Source organism: Eschrichtius robustus, chromosome 20, assembly GCF_028021215.1.
Source record: "Eschrichtius robustus isolate mEscRob2 chromosome 20, mEscRob2.pri, whole genome shotgun sequence".
NCBI classification, from domain to species: domain Eukaryota; kingdom Metazoa; phylum Chordata; class Mammalia; order Artiodactyla; family Eschrichtiidae; genus Eschrichtius; species Eschrichtius robustus.
This window is the reverse complement of record NC_090843.1, coordinates 16,108,177-16,128,577: the sequence shown is the minus strand read 5'-3', so window position 1 is coordinate 16,128,577 and position 20,401 is coordinate 16,108,177. Positions and strand designations below refer to the sequence as shown.

At 41.9% G+C, this 20,401-nt stretch overlaps 1 protein-coding gene across 3 annotated transcripts; it reads left to right on the top strand.

Annotated features, from left to right (window-relative positions):
- The first annotated feature begins 4,784 nt into the window (after window positions 1-4,784).
- Window positions 4,785-14,738, top strand: METTL2A (methyltransferase 2A, tRNA N3-cytidine). Of its 3 annotated transcripts, none has more exons than XM_068531308.1 (9): window positions 4,785-4,896; window positions 5,103-5,194; window positions 6,925-7,283; window positions 8,380-8,429; window positions 8,765-8,825; window positions 10,292-10,431; window positions 11,909-12,015; window positions 13,441-13,506; window positions 14,364-14,736. In XM_068531308.1, the coding sequence occupies exons 1-9, from the start codon at window positions 4,787-4,789 to the stop codon at window positions 14,516-14,518; spliced, it is 1,140 nt and encodes a 379-aa protein (XP_068387409.1). In that variant the 5' UTR covers window positions 4,785-4,786; the 3' UTR covers window positions 14,519-14,736. The 3 variants fall into 3 exon arrangements, with proteins under 3 accessions (XP_068387409.1, XP_068387410.1, XP_068387411.1); XM_068531309.1 differs by having other exon boundaries at window positions 4,788-4,896; window positions 5,103-5,204; window positions 14,364-14,738; XM_068531310.1 differs by lacking the exon at window positions 5,103-5,194 and having other exon boundaries at window positions 4,809-4,896; window positions 14,364-14,738.
- The last annotated feature ends 5,663 nt before the right edge of the window (window positions 14,739-20,401 follow it).

Genomic DNA, 20,401 nt, shown 5'->3' with positions numbered 1-20,401 from the left:
GAAGAATAACTGATTTCACTCCCTCTTTACTGTTAAGGTCCAGGGAGTAACAGTTTTGTAGTAGTTGTGATTAAAGATGGATTTTGGTTGGAAAGAATATTCTTTTCAAGTTTTATCACTCAAAAAAAAGGTTCCAGACCAGACTTCTGGCCATTGCTAAACAAAAGTAGTGTTCTTTTTGATCAGTGCTATGTATGCCTGGAGAAAAATTCCCAGAATGAAGGATAGCTAGATAGGAATTTTATAAACAAGAAAACCAGCCGTCCCACTCCTAGGTATTTACCAAAAAAAAATTTTTTTAAAGGTGGCCTCATCCATTATACTTGTTGTTGTTCTTTAATGCATTTAATAAAGGAGCACATCATGTATAACTGTATTACAAGTTTGAGGGGTTGCAATTTTTTATTGTGGAAAAATATAAATAATATAAAATTTATTATTTTATCATACTTAAGTGTATATCATCCATTACTTTTTTTTTTCCTTTTAGGAAAAGGAAAATACATGTTCCATATTGATGGAGACAGTGGCTTATAATGTAAAATTATAACATGCCAGGAAGAAACAAGATAGTGAAGGATCCCAAAACTGTTTAATGAAATAACCTTTAAGTAATTTTGTGTTACCTTGAAAATTCAAAACTAAGTATATTTGCCAGTCTTTATAATGTTATGTTTGGGACAAAAATAGATAACATTATAGATAAGTGACTACGTTTTCTAAATAAATGACAAAATTTATGGTTTGACAAGAGATTTTTTTTTTTTTTTGGTATGCCTGTGAGTATAACAGGCAACCTAAGAGATTTAACTTGGATGCCAAAATATTAGAACTCCTGGAATATTTCCTTGGATCAATGTGATAGCAGGACAGAATATTTTTAAGTAGATCTGTCTTGGAGAATTTTAAATGTGCAGTAATACATTCTATTAAATTATCACACTGTTGATGACAGCATAACTTGGCCTCTCTCTGATGGAATACAGTATAGCAACAGGTACTTAGTCATTTATTCACCAATTATTTCCTGAGTTGCAAACTGTGTGGTGGACCCTGTTCTCAGACCTGGATATCTAACAGTGAGCAAACAGACAAAATGCTCTGACCTCCCAGAGCTTAGTAACGGAGCTAATTATAACCATTCACTCAGCACTTCCACTTCTAGAAATTAATCCTAAAGAAATAATCATGAGGGTGGGAGGGAGGGAGACACAAGAGGGAAGAGATATGGGGACATATGTATATGTATAACTGATTCACTTTGTTATAAAGCAGAAACTAACACACCATTGTAAAGCAATTATACTCCAATAAAGATGTTTAAAAAAAAAGAAAGAATTATGAATGTACAAAATGATTTAGTTATAAGGATTTTTCTCATGGTGAATTTTTAATAGTAAGAAACTTAAAGTAGCCTAATTGCCCAATACATTATGATACAGCTATACAAAACAATACGAGGGTGATTAAAATTATGTTGTAAAAGCATATTTCAGGGCTTCCCTGGTGGCGCAGTGGTTAAGAATCTGCCTGCCAATTCAGGGGACACAGGTTCGAGCCCTGGTCCAGGAAGAATCCCACATGCCGCGGAGCAACTAAGCCCATGCGCCACAACTACTGAGCCTGCACTCTAGAGCCCACGAGCCACAACTACTGAGCCCATGTGCTGCAACTACTGAAGCCCGCGCTCCTAGAGCCCGTGTTCCGCAACAAGACACTCTGATGAGAAGCCCTCACACTGCAATGAAGAGTAGCCCCTGCTCGCCACAACTAGAGAAAGCCCATACGCAGCAACGAAGACCCAATGCAGCCAAAAATAAAAAATAAATTAATTAAATAATTTTTTTAAAAAAAGCATATTTCAAACAAAAGAATAATATTCACAATTACAAGGCAGACTACAACTGCTAAAAGGCATGAGAGAACATTATGGGGTTGTTCTAAAACTTAACTATGATGGTGGTTGCACAAATACAGATTTTTATGAAAACTCATCAAACTGTCCATTTTAAATGGATGAATTTAATTGTATGTAAATTATACTTCAATGAAACTGTAAAAAAAGAAGGGCACAAAGCAGTTTGTTCTGAAATTGTTTAACTTAAAAATTATTTCTATAAATAAATTAGAAAAAAACACTGGAAGGATATAAACCAAAGTGTCTAATGGATTAAATTAAAGGTGGGATGGGATATTTTTTTTTGTCTTATCTATATCTTCTAAATGTTCTACAATAAACATATTTGTATTTTGCAATAAGGAAAAAACCACAAAAGCTGCTTTAAAATTAACGTTGTTAAACCAGCTTATTCAATATCTAGGGCTGCTACGAAGGCTGTCCAGGTTCTATGAAACTGTTAAGGAGAGCAAATTAGGACACTAGGATACCTTCACCAGTCCTTCAGTTCCAGAGCACATGCTTACACAGCCCAGAACTTCCACTGACTGGAATTGAAAGAAAGCCTGAAACAATTAACTACCCCTGTCTAGGGTTAACACTCAAAGCAATAATCCAGACTGAGAGCTCTTAACCTTTCCATGCTTTGAACCCATGCCACCCACTGAGCTGGAAGAGTTCTCAACACTCACCAGCAGAGGGACCCTTAGCTCCTCTGAAAGGGTAGTGCTTGCTGACACTACAGTCCAGTTGATACCACGGAGGACTCACAGACATGTCTTCCAAATTCCTTCCGAAATATTATTTTAGGTGCTTCAAAAGATGGAGAAAAGGGACTTCCCGGGTGGCGCAGTGAATAAGACTCCATGCTCCCAATGCAGGGGTCCCGGTTCGATCCCTGGTCAGGGAACTAGGTACCACATGCATGCCGAAACTAAGAGCTCGCATGCCACAACTAAGACCCGGTGCGACTAAATAAATAAATATTTTTTAAAAAAAAAAGATGGAGAAAAATGAGTTGTACAGGTCAACCAAAGATAATTGTATAAAAGTTAAGTTTAGGGGCTTCTCTGGTGGCGCAGTGGTTGAGAATCTGCCTGCCAATGCAGGGGACACGGGTTCGAGCCCTGGTCTGGGAAGATCCCACATGCCGCAGAGCAGCTAGGCCCATGAGCCACAATTACTGAGCCTGCGCGTCTGGAGCCTGTGCTCCGCAACAAGAGAGGCCGCGATAGAGAGAGGCCCGCGCACCGCGATGAAGAATGGCCCCTGCTTGCCACAACTAGAGAGAGCCCTCGCACAGAAACGAAGACCCAACACAGCCATAAATAAATAAATAAAAATTAAGAAAAAAAAAAGTTAAGTTTAGGATACTCTATCACATTTTATTAAAAGGCCCAAGTTGCTTGACACTTTAAATGGCTCTAATTATTGGAACTAATATAGCAAGTAACTTCAAGTGAAGACAGAGAGTGAGCTATCTGCAAGAAGATATGCAGTGGGACTGTTGACTGGGACCACAAACAGCTTTTGGTGTGGGGAGAAAAAAAGCCTGTAGATGAGGGAACAAGATGCCAAAAATAAATATAAACCAACCACCTTATCTGCAAACAGCAGGCCTTGAGAAAAGATAAAAATCCTTGTACTTGTTTTTTGGAAAGGAGCTTTTGTTCAAAATGTTTCAGAAGACCTTGAGAATGGCAAAAGTATTTTGTCTTCAAATAAAGTAGTACAAGTTCTTTACTATCTTATCTTTTTGATTCACTCCTGTATTTTTCTTTGTGATTACAGAGCGTTTAGAGCTTGTTCCCATTTCTTTGGTGGGAAAGGTATAGAATCTTTCATTGCTCCCCTTGGTTTTGCCTATGGAAAGACTAAGCAGTGGAGTTAAACTATCACTGGTTACCAGTATGCTAAACCTAGTACTACATTACTTAAATAACTAACTCTTCCCTTCTCTTCTTACAAATGGTAGTCATCACTCTTCTCCTGGAAGTCTTCTCAATTAACCTTACCTTATGTTGACAACACACTTTCTTCTTTTAAGAATCAGTTTGTAGTAATTATCAAAATAGAAATGTAAGGCTGAAAATGCATTAATATAACTACATATATGTATGTATTACAATTTATGTATTACAATTCTGATTGTGCAAATAAGCTCTCATACGGATAATCCAAAAAGGTAGTTATAAAATATTTTTAAACTTGTCCTTGGATATTCGATTTCATTTGACGAATAAACCTCGTGTTCTCAGAATTCACTTCATATCCTCCCCCAGAAAAATATATATATAGTCCCACACTATTATATATATACTTTTTTAATATACATGTATACACATTTTTTTTTCCTTTTTCACACTATGATAATCTGACTATAGAAGCTGGAAAACTGCCCTATTTCGTCACCCTGCTTGCTACCTTCCTCAATTATCTTGGTCATTAGCTCTACAGTGGAACTAGGTACCCTTAATTCTTAAAGTGATTCTAGATTTTTCCAGCCTTACAACTTAAGGGAAACTAGGGACCCTGTTAGAGGATCCCAGCATTGAAAAGAGGCTCAAGTAGAACGTCTCCCACTTTTTCGCCGGCCTCTTCAGGGACAAACGACTCTGGAGCGACACCCCGCCAGCTCTCCTTCCCCAAGGAGCCCCGCGCCACCCGACAGACCCCGAGCGCCGCCTGACCGCCCCGCCCCCAGGGCCGCCCCGCCCCGCCTCCGTCTTTTCCCGCCCCGCCTCCGTCTTTTCCCGCCCCGCCCCGCCTCGCCCCCCCTCGCCCCCCCTCCGTCTTTTCCCGCCCAGACATCTCGCCTTCCGGAAGGGGGCGTGACCTCGCAGGAAGTTCTCGCGTTAGGGAAAGGTAGGGATTTCCGGCTCCGGTGTCATGGACGCCTCCTATTTTGAAGGTGCAGATGCTGCGGTCTGCGGGAAGAGGCAGCAGTTCGGGAACCGGTTTCTGAGCGACCCGGCGCGCGTCTTCCACCACAATGCCTGGTAACCACCCTGCCCCTCGCCCGGCCTGCGGTTCGCCCTGTGTCCCCGCGCCGCGGAGCGTTCCGAGAAACCCTTGACCGCCGGCCAGAGTCCCGCTGCCCTGCTCGAGGCGCTCTCCTCCGACGGGAGAGGCGCTCCGGGGCCAGCGACTCACCTACCCGCAGCGGGAACCTGAGGCCCCTAAGCTGCCCGTTTGATTTTCTCAGGGACAGTGTGGAGTGGTCGGAAGAGCAGGCCGCGGCGGCGGAGAGGAAAGTCCAGGAGAACAGTACCCAGCGGGTGTGCCAGGAGAAGCAAGGTGCGCCCAGGTGGGCCCACAGTGGTATAGACAGCCAGCGTACTGCTGGACGTGCTCTCCCGGAGAGGCCAGAGAACCGAGGCCGCCGGGTCTTTGTTAGTGGACTGATACAGAACTCGGGGTTAGAACGGGAGTGGGAGGGGATGGGCAAGGATGGGAAAGGGCTGCGCGTTAAAATCTTGTTAGGGCGTAGAGCGTGTTTTGGTTTTGGTTTTGGTTTTGGTTTTGGTTTTTTGTTTGGAAGAGGATAACCATCTTGATAGTATTTTCTAGTGATTTAAGTCTTTAGTTATGTTGACTAGATCCCTGTTAATATGGCTGGGATGTGGCAACCGTGTGGTCACATGATTGTCTTAGAGGGTGTATCGATACTTTCTACATCATTACACTTCGCTTGAGGAAATGTTGCCATTAAAGCTAGATTCAAGTGGTCAGATTCTAAATATTGTTGGGGGGATGGCTAATGAGTAGTGAATTATGTGCCTTTTCTTTGTGTGATGGCTATGAGGATTTAGGGCTTCTGCCAAGGAAAGATGGATGAAACAGAGTGGAAATAAGTCTGGCCAAAGAAAAGGAGGCCCCTTCTGCAGAGGTGGATGATTTCACTGCAACATATCCCTAGATACTAAAACTAGGACTGGTTGGGCCTGTGTCCTAAGTGACAATTGAAGGTAGCACTAGGAATGGGAGAGTAGTACCCACTGAAAGAGTTCTGAACAACAGTTAGAAGATTCCGGTTGCAAAATATTCACCCTACATAATTTGACAAAGACTAGATCAAAGCAAGTTAAGGTTTAAAGGGATTTTGAAAATCATGTAGTCCAATATCCTCTTTTTACAGTTAAAGAATCTTGGACCTCAGGACATTAAGTGCCTTGCCCAGAGGTAAGCAGTTAGTAGTGGTGGAATTGAAATCCAGTTTCTCGGGTTTTTATTCTCCTACTACACTAGTCAAGGCCCTGTATTGGCAAAGAGCAGAAAACTGAAATCTAGTTATAAACCAATGTTATCGCAAAAAAATAAATTAATAAAAAGGAAAAACTGAAATCTAGGACTGCTTCAGTCACCTTAAACAGCAGCTTTCTTTTAAATAGTCCATATCTTAGTCTTTCCTGTACTCTATCATCAAATCTCTTCTCATCTGAAGACATTTTCCCCTCTTGTCAGCATTTTCTATTTCCATTTTTAGTATCTATTAGTAGTAGAGAATTCATTTCTGGGCTCCACACTAAAGAATCACTGACAGAGGAACATAATGTAAAGAGCTACCTGTATCATAACCATTGATTTCACATAGGGAATAACTGAAGAACCTGGGACATTTAGCTTGTAAAAGAGGATTTAGAAGGGGAAATAACTGCCCTCAAATACAAAAGAGTTGTTCTCTTTGGCCCTGAGAAATAGTAGGACCTTTTGATCAGAAATGATTAGACAGATTTTTTTGCTTAATATTAGTATTTTCTAGTAGTTAAGAGCCATCCAAGGATGTGGGGGGAGATTTGATAGGTAGTAAGTTCTCTGGCAGAAGTTGAATTTCCTGGAAGGACAAGATACACAGCAAATTCAAGTGTGATAGGTGGTAGGACTAAATGACCACCAGCTCTGAGACTGTGGCTCTACTTGAGTATAACTTTTAGTACAAATTTTGGTGAAGCAGGATGGTGATTTACACTATATACAGATAAAATATTGAGAGATGGTTCTTAAAATTCTTTCTTAAATATTTACAGTTGATTATGAGATCAATGCCAACAAATATTGGAATGACTTCTACAAAATCCACGAAAATGGGTTTTTCAAGGATAGACATTGGCTTTTTACTGAATTCCCAGAGCTGGCACCTAGCCAAAACCAAAATGACTTGAAGGATGTGCTCTCAGAGAACAAGGCGAGTGAAGTACCTGCATGTAGAAGCAGTGAGGATGGATCTGGTTTAATAATAGAAGAACAGCACAGTTGTTCTTCAGTCAGCCTTGGACATAAAACACAGCCACCTCCTGTGGAAGAGAATGTAACTCAGAAACTCCGTCACCTGGAAATCTGTGCTGATGAGTTTCCTGGATCCTCAGCCACCTACCGAATACTGGAGGTAACCTCCCTTTATTGTCCTGGTAGTGGCGTTAGTGAGGCTGTCTTTTTATGCACATAGGGTGGCAGTAGAGAGGCTGACCACCAAAGTAACTTCTGACTGATGAACTTGACTAGACTGGACCCATATGTTGGCCTGGAAACACCTCCATTTTTGAACTAATGAAATGCCCTAGATGCAGACCAGATACCTGGTGGTCATGGCAAACAAAGACAGATCACCTGCTATCTGGGAGCATTATATTGCATCCAAAAGTTGTAGCATCCTGCTGTACCTGCCATCTAGTAAAGAGTCCCAGGTCAGAAGACAACTTTTGTTACTTCTAAGATAGTTGTGAGATGGAGAGGTTAATTGGGGTGGTGCCTACTCTCAATTGTGGGAGAATTCTTGTCTTCTCAGTTTGGACGTGTGGCAGAGGCTAGGCTAGACCTGAAAAGGTGTCTAGGGTGGGCACTGTAACGAATATTCACAGAAGTGACTACACACTCCACCGGAAGCTGACTAGTTTTGGGACTGAGTCCTCTGGCATGACTTTGTGCTAGTCCCTTACCCAGCAGAATGGGACTTCTGCCTCTCTCTGCCTCATAGTTGTTACGGGGGTTAATTGAGATAAGGTATGTAAAATGACTGAGAATAGTGTCTGGCACACAGTAAGCCCTTAGTAAATGGTGCTGTTTTTATTATTACCACACCCAGCACTGAATTTAGGACGGTGTTGCCGTGGTCCTCCTTTCATGAATTTTTCAACCCAGTCTGCTAGAAACATTTTTCCAATAATGGTATAGTGGAGCTCAGTAAGAAAATGTTTTGTTTACAGGACTATTTGCCAAAACTCAGAAAGTAAAAGCAGCCCATGCCCTTTTTTCCAGACCATCTCCCTCCCGCTAATGAAGGCCCATGCTCTCATCTTTTATGGCTACCTCTTTAAGGGTTCCTGAGGTCAAGGGCAGGGAATGTCATGGGTACTATTTAGCTCTGGTCACTACACCTTCCCTAATACAATTACGCAGGATTATCCATTGTTGATTATTTATCTAGCTTTAGGGAATTAATTCTTTGGAAAGTTCTGTGATTAATAGTTCATTTCTGTCTACAGGTTGGTTGTGGTGTGGGAAACACAGTCTTTCCAATTTTACAGACTAACAAGTAAGTTTGTTGTAAAGTTTAACTACATGACAGCAAAGAAGAGAAAAGTGAGGGGTTGTTGTTTCTTAGAAGTCTTACTGCATCCAAGTGGTAAGAGTGGTTGTTGGGAACTGTGGGTTATAGGAGATTAGATGTCTACATTATCCATTTACGGATTGTTTTGACTTAATTTTATTTATAAGTTACCTTTGTTATCAGGGAAATTAGTGGGTATTAAACCTGTTACGTTGTTAATATATGGTGCCTTCATATTTTAACTCGGCTACATAGGAAAGAGAATAGACATAGTACAGTTTGTAATCTAATTGTTGTGCTGTTTTTTCTGCCCATTTCAGTGACCCAAGACTCTTTGTTTACTGTTGTGATTTTTCTTCCACAGCTGTAGAGCTGGTCCAGGTAAGTGCAGTGCTCCTATCACTAATTTTCACTGACTTAAGGGGGAAAGGGTCTGCTAAAAATCAAGGTCTCTAGCTATTTTCTTATTGTACTGTGGTCTGAAAGTAAAAGATGTACTGAAACAGCATGGAGTAGAGGAAAGGGCCAAATGTGAATACAGAATCTGTTGCTTGCCTGCTGTGAAACTTGGGGCGGGTCTCTTGACCTACCCAAACTCATGTTTTAAGGATTAAAATGATATGATTATTTCATTCAGGATTCTTTGAGTTACAAGTTACAGAAACTTCTAGACAAACTCAGCTAAAGGGAATGTCATAGAACTCAAGGGCGTAAAGTGTAGCCAGGACTAAAACTCAGCCCTGAAAAGGTGTCAGGTACCAAAGGCAGACTGGCTGGCTGGTGAGATGTTGCCATCCCCTCCTATCACAACACCTCCCTCAAGTTCACAGTGTCTTATCTCTCATTGCCCATTTGCCTTTTGTTTTGTTTTTTCTTTGCAGACCAGCTTTCTCTAATAGGTTTTTCCTGGTTTTGCATGTGGCCTTGGCCTCAACGTACTTGCCCCTCCCAGTCCCTTACAAGTCTCCCCTCTTTAGGTGTTCCCAGAACCTCCCCTGAATGACAGTGTCTTGATTCCAAAGTCCCCAGAATGTCTGATTGACTCAACCCAGCTGACAGTCTACTTGCCCTGTTTCAATTAGCTGTGGCTAATGAGGAACAAAATCACATTTTTGGAGAAGAGAGATGTCAATAGGGAAGTTACCCTAAAAATGTGCATATTACAATAATGTATGATGCTCCTAGCGTAGGAGCTCAGGAATTGGTAATAATTCCAGATTTTTTTTTTTTTTTTTTTGCTTCACTGCTTGGCTTGCAGGATCTAAGTTCCCTGACCAGGGATCGAACCCAGGCCCCTAACAGTGAAAGCATTCCCTAACTGGACCGCCAGGGAATTCCCAATTCTGGAACTATTCTTGCAAACCTATACCAGACGAATATTGAGGCTTATCCTTAGTTAATTTAATGATAATAAATTGTAGGTTAAATCTTCCACATCTAGAGAGAGAGATTTTCCTGGAGAATTCTATGATCTGTGTAATATGCTGTAGTAGGAGTTTAAATCATGCTTTTTCAGTATGTTTTGTTTTCCTCCTTATGAGGTTTCTCTTTGCCCTTTTGGTCACTTACCTTCCTGGTCATTTTCCAGTCCTCAGATCTGACTCCGCATCAGAATAAAGACTAAAATTAGAGGAGTTGGAAACGTTCCATTTTAAACATACCAATTAGATTCCACAGGGTCCTAGAGTTGTTCCTGATTCTTACCCTAAGAGTAAGAATGTTTGCCGTAATGGCAAGAACTATCTCCTCAGTGGGAAGAGGCGGTGATTACGTTTAAAGCAAGATAGCTTTTCTTGAGGCTATGTGAACAGTTTCTAGCCTGTGTCCTCTCTTCCATCTGTCTGCAGACAAATTCAGCATATGATCCTTCTCGGTGTTTTGCCTTTGTTCACGACCTGTGTGATGAAGATAAGAGTTACCCAGTGCCCGGGGATAGTCTTGATGTCATCATCCTCATATTTGTTCTCTCAGCAATCATTCCAGACAAGTAAGTTTTAGATCCCTTAGCCAGTAGCATAGCAAAAACAAAGCTTTGGTCAGGGACCTGGATATCAGAGTTGGAACCTAAATAAGAAGGATTTTATGAATGTTCTGATAGGCAGGAAGAAGCTCCTCCATCCTAGGAGCAATAGGAGCTTCTCAACAATTTTTCTAAATTTGTCTTGGAGTCCAGCTTCTGGTTTAGCATCTCAACCTCTGCTTGTTGACTGCGGTGGTCGGTTCTTCTTATGATTATGGTTTAACGTCCCCAGAGAGTGAAGGGGCTGTCTTAGTGGGTGTGTGGTAATTTCCTATTGACGATCACGTAGCATGATGTCTTAGAACTGTGGATGCCACAGCTATTAGAGAACATCCCATTATTGGCCTTTTAAATGCTTTCAATAAAAAAAGCTTATTAACAGCACAAAATTTACAGTGAAGTTTAACTCAGGTGTTCTCTGTTTAAGTTCTTCGGAAAACTATAGTACAGGAGAATTCCGTAAAATCACGATTAGATGAAAGGAAAGTCAGTTGGTTTACCCTAAAAGATACCATTAAAGTCTCCTAGACAGGCAGCCAGTTGTCCCGACAAAGATGAAATACTGTCTCAAGGAGGCGGTAGCATTCGGGGCAGTTGTGGGGGGTGGGGGGTGACTGACTCTCTCTAGCCCACATTTCCTCTAGGGTAGCATTGTGTCATCTGACCTGACAGGGATATTGTGAGTGAGAAATAAAGGCAGGTGGAGGACGGCCCAAACAGCTTGGCATGGTTTTAAACATTAATTGCAAAAGCTTACATGGTGTACACTTTTAAAAACTGATATGGACTGAAACGAAACATTAAAATTAAAAATTCATTATTCAATATTTAAATAGACTTTCAAATGGTTTTCGCAAGTTTGAAGCATTTATACTTTTGCAGTGGTTAAAGCTGAAACCTGCACTGAGACTCTGTATATGGAAAGTGCAGTCAGAAGTGTAAAGCACTCTGCCCAGAGTTCTCATTTGCATACAGACTGTATCACCATGTAAATTGTAAGTTCTTGAGGTTCAGTCTTCATTTAACAGATGGAAAGATGCAGGCTGCATTCAAAGAGCTTGGGCCTAGCGGGGCAGGCAGATGGGTCAACTAGCAGTCTCCACACCGGGTGGTCAGGGGTCCTCTCAGAGATCCGTGGGAGCCTGGTGTAGGACTGGCTTCCCCATGAGGAGTGGGAAGTGAATCAGGCAGAGAGCACGTAACTTCCCCCGCGGTGGACCTCTGCTGAAGAAGCAGGCCTCGTCAGACCTCTTCATACTGAAGGCAGTGGATCGAAGGCACAGTGGTGAGCAGGCAGCAGAAGGCACATGAGAGGTTTGGGCGTGTGCTCAGGTTATAACTGAAACAAGAGCAGAGGAGATTTCAGGACTTTTCGGGATATGCTACAGGGGAGAGGAACCCTATTCTTAAAGAGGTCTGATCTTCATTCCCTGCTGTCCCACAGGATGCAAAAGGCTATCAACAGGCTAAGCAGGCTTCTGAAGCCTGGAGGGATGATGCTTCTGCGAGATTATGGCCGCTATGACATGGCTCAGCTTCGGTTTAAAAAAGGTATTTTCCCACTGTAATCACAACAATGGCTTTGCCATAAGAATAGTCATACAAATCAGTGGAATAAAATAGAGACTCTCGAATTATATAGTTCCATACATAAAGCCATTTAATACATGATAAGGGTGGTATGTTTTTGAAGACTTGTATAATCTAGGTATTAGGGAGGTCTTTTTTAGAAAAAGGCATTTGATTACATAAATAGTTTTAATTGTGGTATGGCAAAAGATGCCATTAAAAAGCTGAAAGACAAATGACAGATTGAGGACAAATATTTTGAGTTAAAGGAACAGATAAAGACAATGTCAGTGCTCTTCAAGCAGGGCTGTTGGCAAATTGATAAGGGAAAAGATCAGTGACCCACCAAAAAACAGACAAGAAATGTTTTAGAGTTGATTTACTAAAGAGCAGATCCAAATGGCCGAAACCAAAACTTCAAGAAGATAAAAATAACAATGAGATACCTATTGCTGGCTGATTCAGAGAAAGAGATACACTGTTCCATTATTGGTAGAAATAGGAATGGTTACGGGTTTTCTTTAAACATTCTAGTGTTATCTATCCAATCCAACAGTCCTTTGGGGATTTATTCAAGAACCAGCACATAATATGTGTATAATAAGCAAAATCTTGGAAACAAAGTGACTGCCTCTGGATAGGAGAATGTTGTGCATATCACATGAGGTAGACCCCATACCACTGGTCTTGGGGTTTCCATGCTATATTACCAAGTGAGAAAAGCAGTGTGCGCATGGGTATTTTAAACTTAATCCCATGTATAACAGTAACTGGGGAAAAATAAGATTATTTTGACATTCAAAAGGTATAGAAGGATTGATTACATGTCAGGTTGTTAAATTGACAAGGTCAGGGGGCTTAGCAGGAGGGGAAGTGTGTGTCCTTGCTAAAAACAGTATATATGTGATCATATTTATGAATGTGCATGTGGATACGTGGAGAGACATGCAAAAAGACAGTCACTAAAACAGGAATAGTGGCTGTCTCAAATTTCCTTAAACTTAGCTATATTCCTTGAGGTTTTTTTAAACATGTTTTTAGAGGGGCAGAAGGCCGTTTAGAAAGTTGTTTCTGTTTTTAAACAAAGTGTATGCGCTATTATTTAATCGGGGAGGGAGGGGAAAACAAGAAGCTATTTTCATCATGAAACAGAACTGTAGAACAGGGGGCTGAGAATTGCATGTGTTAGCTAACACTGAAGTTTGATTATTCCCCTTGGGCTGCTCTTCTCCAAAGCACCATTCCTTTGTAGGAGAGAAATTGCAGATTCCTGCAAAGTACCAGTGTAACCAAGAAAAGGATCCGTTCTTGGCCCAAGAAATTGATATCTTGATGCACATTTGATTGGCAATGAAATTGAAAGAAGTGCTTTAAAGTTTCTCTGGTCTTTACCACATCACTCTGCAGGTCAGTGTCTGTCTGAAAATTTCTACGTGAGAGGCGATGGCACCAGAGTGTACTTCTTCACACAAGGTATGAAAGCACTCGTCTTTATGCTGACAGCCCCCACAGGGCCAGATTACATGTTCCTCCGTGTGCTTTCAGAAGTGAAATCATCTGGCCCCTTCTATCTTTTGCAGCCTCTTCTCTGCCCTTCCCCACCTCTCAGCCTACCTTCAGCCACCTTGAACCACTCACTGTTCTCCAAATAGGCTCAGCTTGTCGGAGCCTTCTGTCCCTCCTTTGCTCTTCTGCTGGCTGCTCTTCCTCTCTATCACTTTGTCCAAAACAGGAACCTGCCCATTTTGCAGGACTCCACTGTAGCCGTTTCAGCCTCTAAGCTGGGTGGTACCTTAGGTGCACCTGAGTTACAGTGAACTCATGGCCCCCTGGGTTCCAGGTATAACTCAGAACTGCTCTCCTCTGCTGCTTGTCCTGCTGCCGGTTTCCTCCTCCTCCAGTGCCTTATGAATGCTTCATTCCTGGGCCGTTTGTCAGGTCACATACTTTTTTGAGCCTTTAGTTAGTGATGGAACCTCTCTCCTAAAAAAAAAAAAAATGGCTTTGACATGCCATATATATCAATTTTTGCATATAATTGTAAGGTGTACATAGAACCCTAGAAAATTCTTTCCCATCAGCTAACTCTTAGAGGGGTTCTCCCTGTGGATTCCAGGCTGCCCTTCACACATGGTTTGCCTTCCCCTACCTAAATGTGGACTTGCTGCTACCAAGCCGCTACTGCATGTGTAACTAAACAATACTGCTCAAGCCACTTAAAATCTATAAATAAGGACAGCAATCTCACAGAGTGCCATTTAACATGGGAAGTGGTAGGCACAGTGCTTTTTCTTCAGGGGAAAATATGTAACCATCTCTTTCCAAACTAGATGAACTGGACACACTTTTCACTACTGCTGGACTGGAAAAGGTTCAGAACCTGGTGGATCGCCGGTTGCAAGTGAATCGAGGGAAACAACTGACAATGTACCGAGTGTGGATTCAGTGCAAATATCGTAAGCCTCTTCTGTCCAGCACCAGCTGAGAGGCACCTGCTCCTGACAGGCGAGGTCATTGGGGCTTTTTAAAAAGAACGTCCACAAATGGTGTCTTGTAGATATTAAACCATGCAAGGGTTCCAACAGATTTGAACCTAGGAAGAATTATTTTATATCAAGATTCTAACCATTTTTTATAAAGCAGAAACTAACACACCATTGTAAAGCAATTATACTCCAATAAAGATGTTTTAAAAACAACAACAACAAAAAAAGATTCTAACCATTTTTGCTTCATATTTGTGAAGTCCTGTGATATATACTTTTCTCAAGATTTTTTCTTACTTGGAGATCTCAAAGAATCTTTCTTGCCATTTTGTAACTTAATAGTTGAAATGTTATTCATGGGAATCAAAGAATTTATTTCCATGTGTAAGTATTATATATGGTGAAGTGAATGACTAAGATGCATTAAATTAGTTGAGGATTCAAATGCCTGGACTAAGAAACTGATACAAAGATGACTAAAGGTCTCCTTCAGTGGTCATCAGGGACGCAAATTAGGAAGAATCACCTGTCTTTGGATATTTTCCTGACTCAAAAAAAGAGCATCAAAATATGGTGTCCTTGTTAAGTATTTGGTCATGGTCTCCGCTTGACGTTAGTTCCATGGAATTTTAAGTACTGTTTCCCCATCTAAGTAACCTGCATGTAAAAAAATTAAAAGGATCTTCACTTTTAGGAAATTGTCTTTCTGTGTGTGCCCTTAAATGTTTGACTGAGAGCCATTTTAGCCATTTCACTTCTGAATGTGATCCTTTCATCCCTGTTACTTTTTTAATGTGATCGCCCCCGTTGATGGTCCACAAACTATATGATGTGTTCTTCATTTTACCGAATTAAGAATTTTCAATTCTTCATTCCTACATTTTGGGTTTTTAACTCAAACTTTAATATTCTCATAATCGTTTATTTTATTTATAAAAATATGTCATAAGCATTTATTTTAATAATTCCAAACTTATAGAGAAGTACAGTACCAGAAATACTGTGAGAATAGTCAACTTTTTTCTGAATCTTTTTATCTTTTTTTTTTTTTTTTTTTTTTTTTGGCCACACTGCATGGCATGCGGGATCTTACTTCCCTGATCAGGAATCAAACCCGTGAACCCTGCAGTGGAAGCATGGAGTCTTAACCACTGGACCTCCAGAGAGGTCCCTTGAATCATTTTTTTTTTTTAAAGATTTAATTTTAGTTATTTTTGGCTGTGTTGTGGGGCTGTGTTGGTTCGTTGCTGCGTGCGGGCTTTCTCTAGTTGCAACAAGCGGGGGCTACTCTTCATTGCGGTGCGCGGGCTTCTCACTGTAGTGGCTTCTCTTGTTGCGGAGCACAGGCTCTAGGTGCGTGGGCTTCAGTAGTTGCAGCACCCAGGCTCAGCAGTTGTGGTTCGCGGGCTCTAGAGCAGAGGCTCAGCATTTGTGGCGCACGGGCTCAGTTGCTCCGCGGCATGTGGGATCTTTCTGGAGCAGGGCTGGAACCCGTGTCCCCTGCATTGGCAAGCAGATTCTTAACCACTGTGCCACCAGGGAAGTCCCCTTGAATCATTTTTAAGAGTAAGTTGCAAGGTGATAGCCCAACACTGCTGCATATTTTATACTGTGTAATTCGTGTAACTGAAGATGTTCTCCTATATCACCGAATATATCCATCAGAAGTGGATAATTAACATGGAAGTAGAAATTAACATGGAAGTCCTACTATCCACAGATAACCAAGTTTTCTCAATGGTCCCAATAATATCCTTTATCATCAAAAAAAAAAGGCCTTCTGTTGCATGTAGTAGTCATTTCTCAGTCTCTTTCAGTCTGGAACAATCCTTGAGGTTTGTTTTCGTGACCTTGACATTTGAAGATTACAGGCTATTTTGCAGACTGCCCTCAAATTGGGTTTGTTAATGCCTCATGATTTGGTTCAAGTACGTATTTTGGGCAGGAATATCAGAAGTGATGCTATTGTGGTCCATGATTTTGATGAACCCTGGTGGTGGTGGTGGTGTTAACTTTGATCACTTAATTGGGGTGGTGCCTGCTGGGTTTCTCCACTGAAAACTTCCTAATAACTATTTTGTAGGGTGGTGCTTTGAGACTAAATATCCCATTACTCATTAAACTCTACCCCTTAGTTTCAGCATCTATTGCTGTTTCTTGGCTGAATTACTACTATGATGGCAGCCAAGTAATGTTTTTGAATCCCACATTCCTCCTACACTTAATTGGTTGGCATTCTACCATAAGGAAGGCTTCCTTTTCTCTATTCATTTGCTTATGGACTCATGGGTTTCTGTTTTACTCAATGATTATTATATATTACTATCATTTTGATACTTTGATTATGATATTGATGCTCATATTGTCCCAGATTTGGCCAGTGGGAGCCCCTTCAAATGCTTCTGTGACCTTTTGACATGTGCAGGAAGCAGGAAAAGACTCCGCTTTTTTTTTTTTTTTTTAATTTTTATTCATTTATTTTTTGGCTGCGTTGGGTCTTTGTTGCTGCGTGCGGGCTACTCATTGCGGTGGTTTTTCTTTGTTGCAGAGCATGGGCTCTAGGTGCACAGGCTTCAGTAGTTGTGGCTCGCGGGCTCTAGAGCGCAGGCTCGGTAGTTATGGCGCATGGGCTTAGTTGCTCTGCGGCGTGTGGGATCTTCCTGGACCAGGGCTCGAACCCATTTACCCTGCATTGGCAGGCAGATTCTTAACCACTGCGCCACCAGGGAAGTCCCAAGACTCGGGTTTTATACCTACGTGCAAAGCACAAGGTAGGTGCTGGGAAGATGGAATAAAAACTGTTCCTGTTATGAATGCATTAAAGATGCCGAGGGAAGGTCTTTAGTGTATCATTTAATATATCTGTTCTTCATTTCAAAGGACAAATGAAATACCATTCCAGCACTTCAAGCACAAGTTGTTCCAGGCTCACCTTGTACTTTCTCTGCCCCAGTCTGAACCAGCTATTTCCCCCAAGGAGTTCTAGTTTCTTTTAATAGCGCAAGGTATTTAGAAACCAAGCCAAGGGTGCTCATTGCTATTGTGGTGCCTATTCCCAGGCCCCCTCAGTGGATGGAGTTCAGGGATATATGTATGTGTACATACTTACATCTATATTTCTGTACTTAAATATATATTGAAAACCAGTTCAAACCAGTACCTTTGATTCCAATCCAACACCACAGGATTTATTCTAGTTTTTATTCTTTCTCTCTGTACTTGTTCTCTTTTCCAACAATCCCAAATGCCCACAATCCTCAGCATACTGGGATAATCCAGTCATATATAACCATTCTTTTGTCACCACACATGGATGCCCTCTCACCTCTTGGGCTCTGACACCCTCTCCAAGCCACTGTTTCCATCATTACCTCACCTAGACACCCTCCTCACCCAGACACCCTCCTGCCCTGGATTCAGCACCCCACAGAGCCGCCACCACCCCTCTGCACCTGCACTAACACCTACCTTGCTTGGTTTCACCTGTTGAGTTTTAAAAGGTAGGAGGAAAGGAGCTCCCATCTTTTCCATTGTAATGAATTTATTTAATATGAAAACACGGGGGCTTCCCTGGTGGCGCAGTGGTTAGGAATCCGCCTGCCAATGCAGGGGACACGGGTTCAAGCCCTGGTCCGGGAAGATCTCACATGTTGTGGAGCAGCTAAGCCCATGCAACCACAACTACTGAGCCTGCGCTCTAGAGCCCGTGAGCCACAACTACTGAGCCCACGTGCTACAACTACTGAAGCCCGTGTGCCTAGAGCCCGTGCTCCTCAACAAGAGAAGCCACTGCAATGAGAAGCCTGTGCACCACAACGAATAGTAGCCCCTGCTCGCCGCAACTAGAGAAAGCCCGTGCGCAGCAATGAAGACCCAGTGCAGCCAAAAATAAATAAATTTAAAAAATAAAATAAAATGAAAACACTGAGTCACTGGAATGTATTTCATTTGTCTTTTGAAATGAAGAACAGCTATGTTAAATGATCCACTAAAGACCTTCCTTGCAGAAGTCTGCAAGGCTGTGATAGACTTCACCTCAGAGGTCATCTACACCCGGCCAGCTGAGGCGGCACCTCCAACAAGGTCTCCATCCATGCAGCAGTGACGGGACTCCCAGTGGAGGAGGTGGTCTGCCTCAGTGCTGGCATCAGCACCGCTCGCTACATGCTGATGGTGGCAGATGCTGTGATTGAGAAATTTGCTTCATTAAGAGTGAAATTGAAAAACTGAAGATGAACAAGGACCACTTAGAGAAGGTTTTACAAGGTGGGTCAGCAAAAGCCAAAGAATTAGCATATCCCATGTGCCAGGAGATGAAAAAATTGGTGGGGTTTCTATAAGTTTCAACTAGTCACAAAAAGGCTTTTCCATCTTTTGGTCTGCTCACTCCAGTAAAGGCAGCTTTCCTCACGAGAAAAATTATAGTTTGGGGACAGTTAATTTGGTACACCTGATCATTGGCTTCATTTGATGAATAATGATTTGTAGCTTTCAAAAACAGAACAAGAAAACCTTCCTTTGGCATCGCTGAAGCATTTCAAAGCAACAGGAACAATTTTTATTCCATCATCCTAGCACCTGCCTTGTGCTTTGGGCTTAGATATAAAAGTTGAGCCTTTTCCTACCCCTCTCCCGCTCCCTATACCTCTCTGCCATCTGCCAAGCTCTCTGACTCTCAAGCTAACTTGAACTCTGTAAGGGACTTCGCATAATTTTTCAGCCTTGGAATCACTAATGGGGTGCAGAGGACAATTAAACATGGTCAGGGTAGATTAAAGTATGACCTTAGTGCCACTCAAAAAAATACAGGCTGCCTGGACTGTAAGTCTGACTCCAGTCTGACTTGGTACTCTTTTTTTTTTTTGAATTTTATTTTATTTACTTTTTTATACAGCAGGTTCTTATTAGTTATCTGTTTTGCACACATTAGTGTATACATGTCAATCCCAATCTCCCAATTCATGCCGCTACCCCCCACCCCACCCCCCCAGCCACTTTCCCCCCTTGGTGTCCATACGTTCTCTACGTCTGTCTGACTCAATACTCTTAAAGCAAGAAAAGTGCTGTGTTGGCTGGAAAGGTAGCTCCACATGTGAAACTGCTCAGGAAGTTGTGTGGTTTAGATTTGAGTCTAGTAGAGAAGTGTTTCTGAAACTGATCTTCCTAAGTGGTGTTAATTTGGCTGAGGAGATAAATTCAACATTGTTTGAAACATGAGGGACAGTTTAATTTGAGACAGGTGCACCAGAGCTATTAGAGAGAAGCCGTGTTCCTGAAGGTGGTGCCCAGGGTCAGGGTGTAACACTGTCACCTGGAGACCATGGGTTCTTATGCCTCAGAAGTGATTCATCTCCTGATTTTGTGTGCTTCATCTTGAACCTGGCCTCTGCTAATGCCGTCAAATCTACGCTTTGCAATGGGTCCACTACCTGCCTTCATGTGAGTTCATACTCTCTTGGGCTCTGACTAGGAAATTAGGGCCTTGGAAACTTAGTAGGAAAAGGAAAATCTAATGTACTAAGACATCCTACTTTCCTCTAATTGATTCCTATCTTTGATTAAAGACGTTACTTTAGTAATAGTAGGGGGTTCTATCCGTGGCTTAAAAGATGAACTGAGGACAAGCAGCTTCTTTCACTCTGTTCACAAAGGCCTTTTTTTTTGGTTTGTGGCTGCAGCTGCTATTTTCAGTGCCGGGCTGCATCGATGCGTTGCACATTTTTATATGCTTCTTAATTCGGTGTGCAGGTTGATTTGGGAGCCTGGGTTGAGAGGTGGGAGGAGTGCTGGTGAAGAATTTTGCAAGTAAAAACACCAAAATGGTGTGTCACAGCCACCTCACTTTACTCCAGTGAATTTCTAGGTGCAAGATTGGATATCGA

What these genes read in the sequence shown, in the direction of transcription:
- METTL2A (XM_068531308.1), top strand. Translation starts at nt 4,787, where the DNA reads ATGGACGCCTCCTATTTTGAAGGTGCAGATGCTGCGGTCTGCGGGAAG. An exon ending in GGTGTGCCAGGAGAAGCAAG is followed by an intron (nt 5,195 to 6,924) that starts GTGCGCCCAGGT and finishes AAATATTTACAG; the next exon opens with TTGATTATGAGATCAATGCC. An exon ending in TCAGCTTCGGTTTAAAAAAG is followed by an intron (nt 12,016 to 13,440) that starts GTATTTTCCCAC and finishes ATCACTCTGCAG; the next exon opens with GTCAGTGTCTGTCTGAAAAT.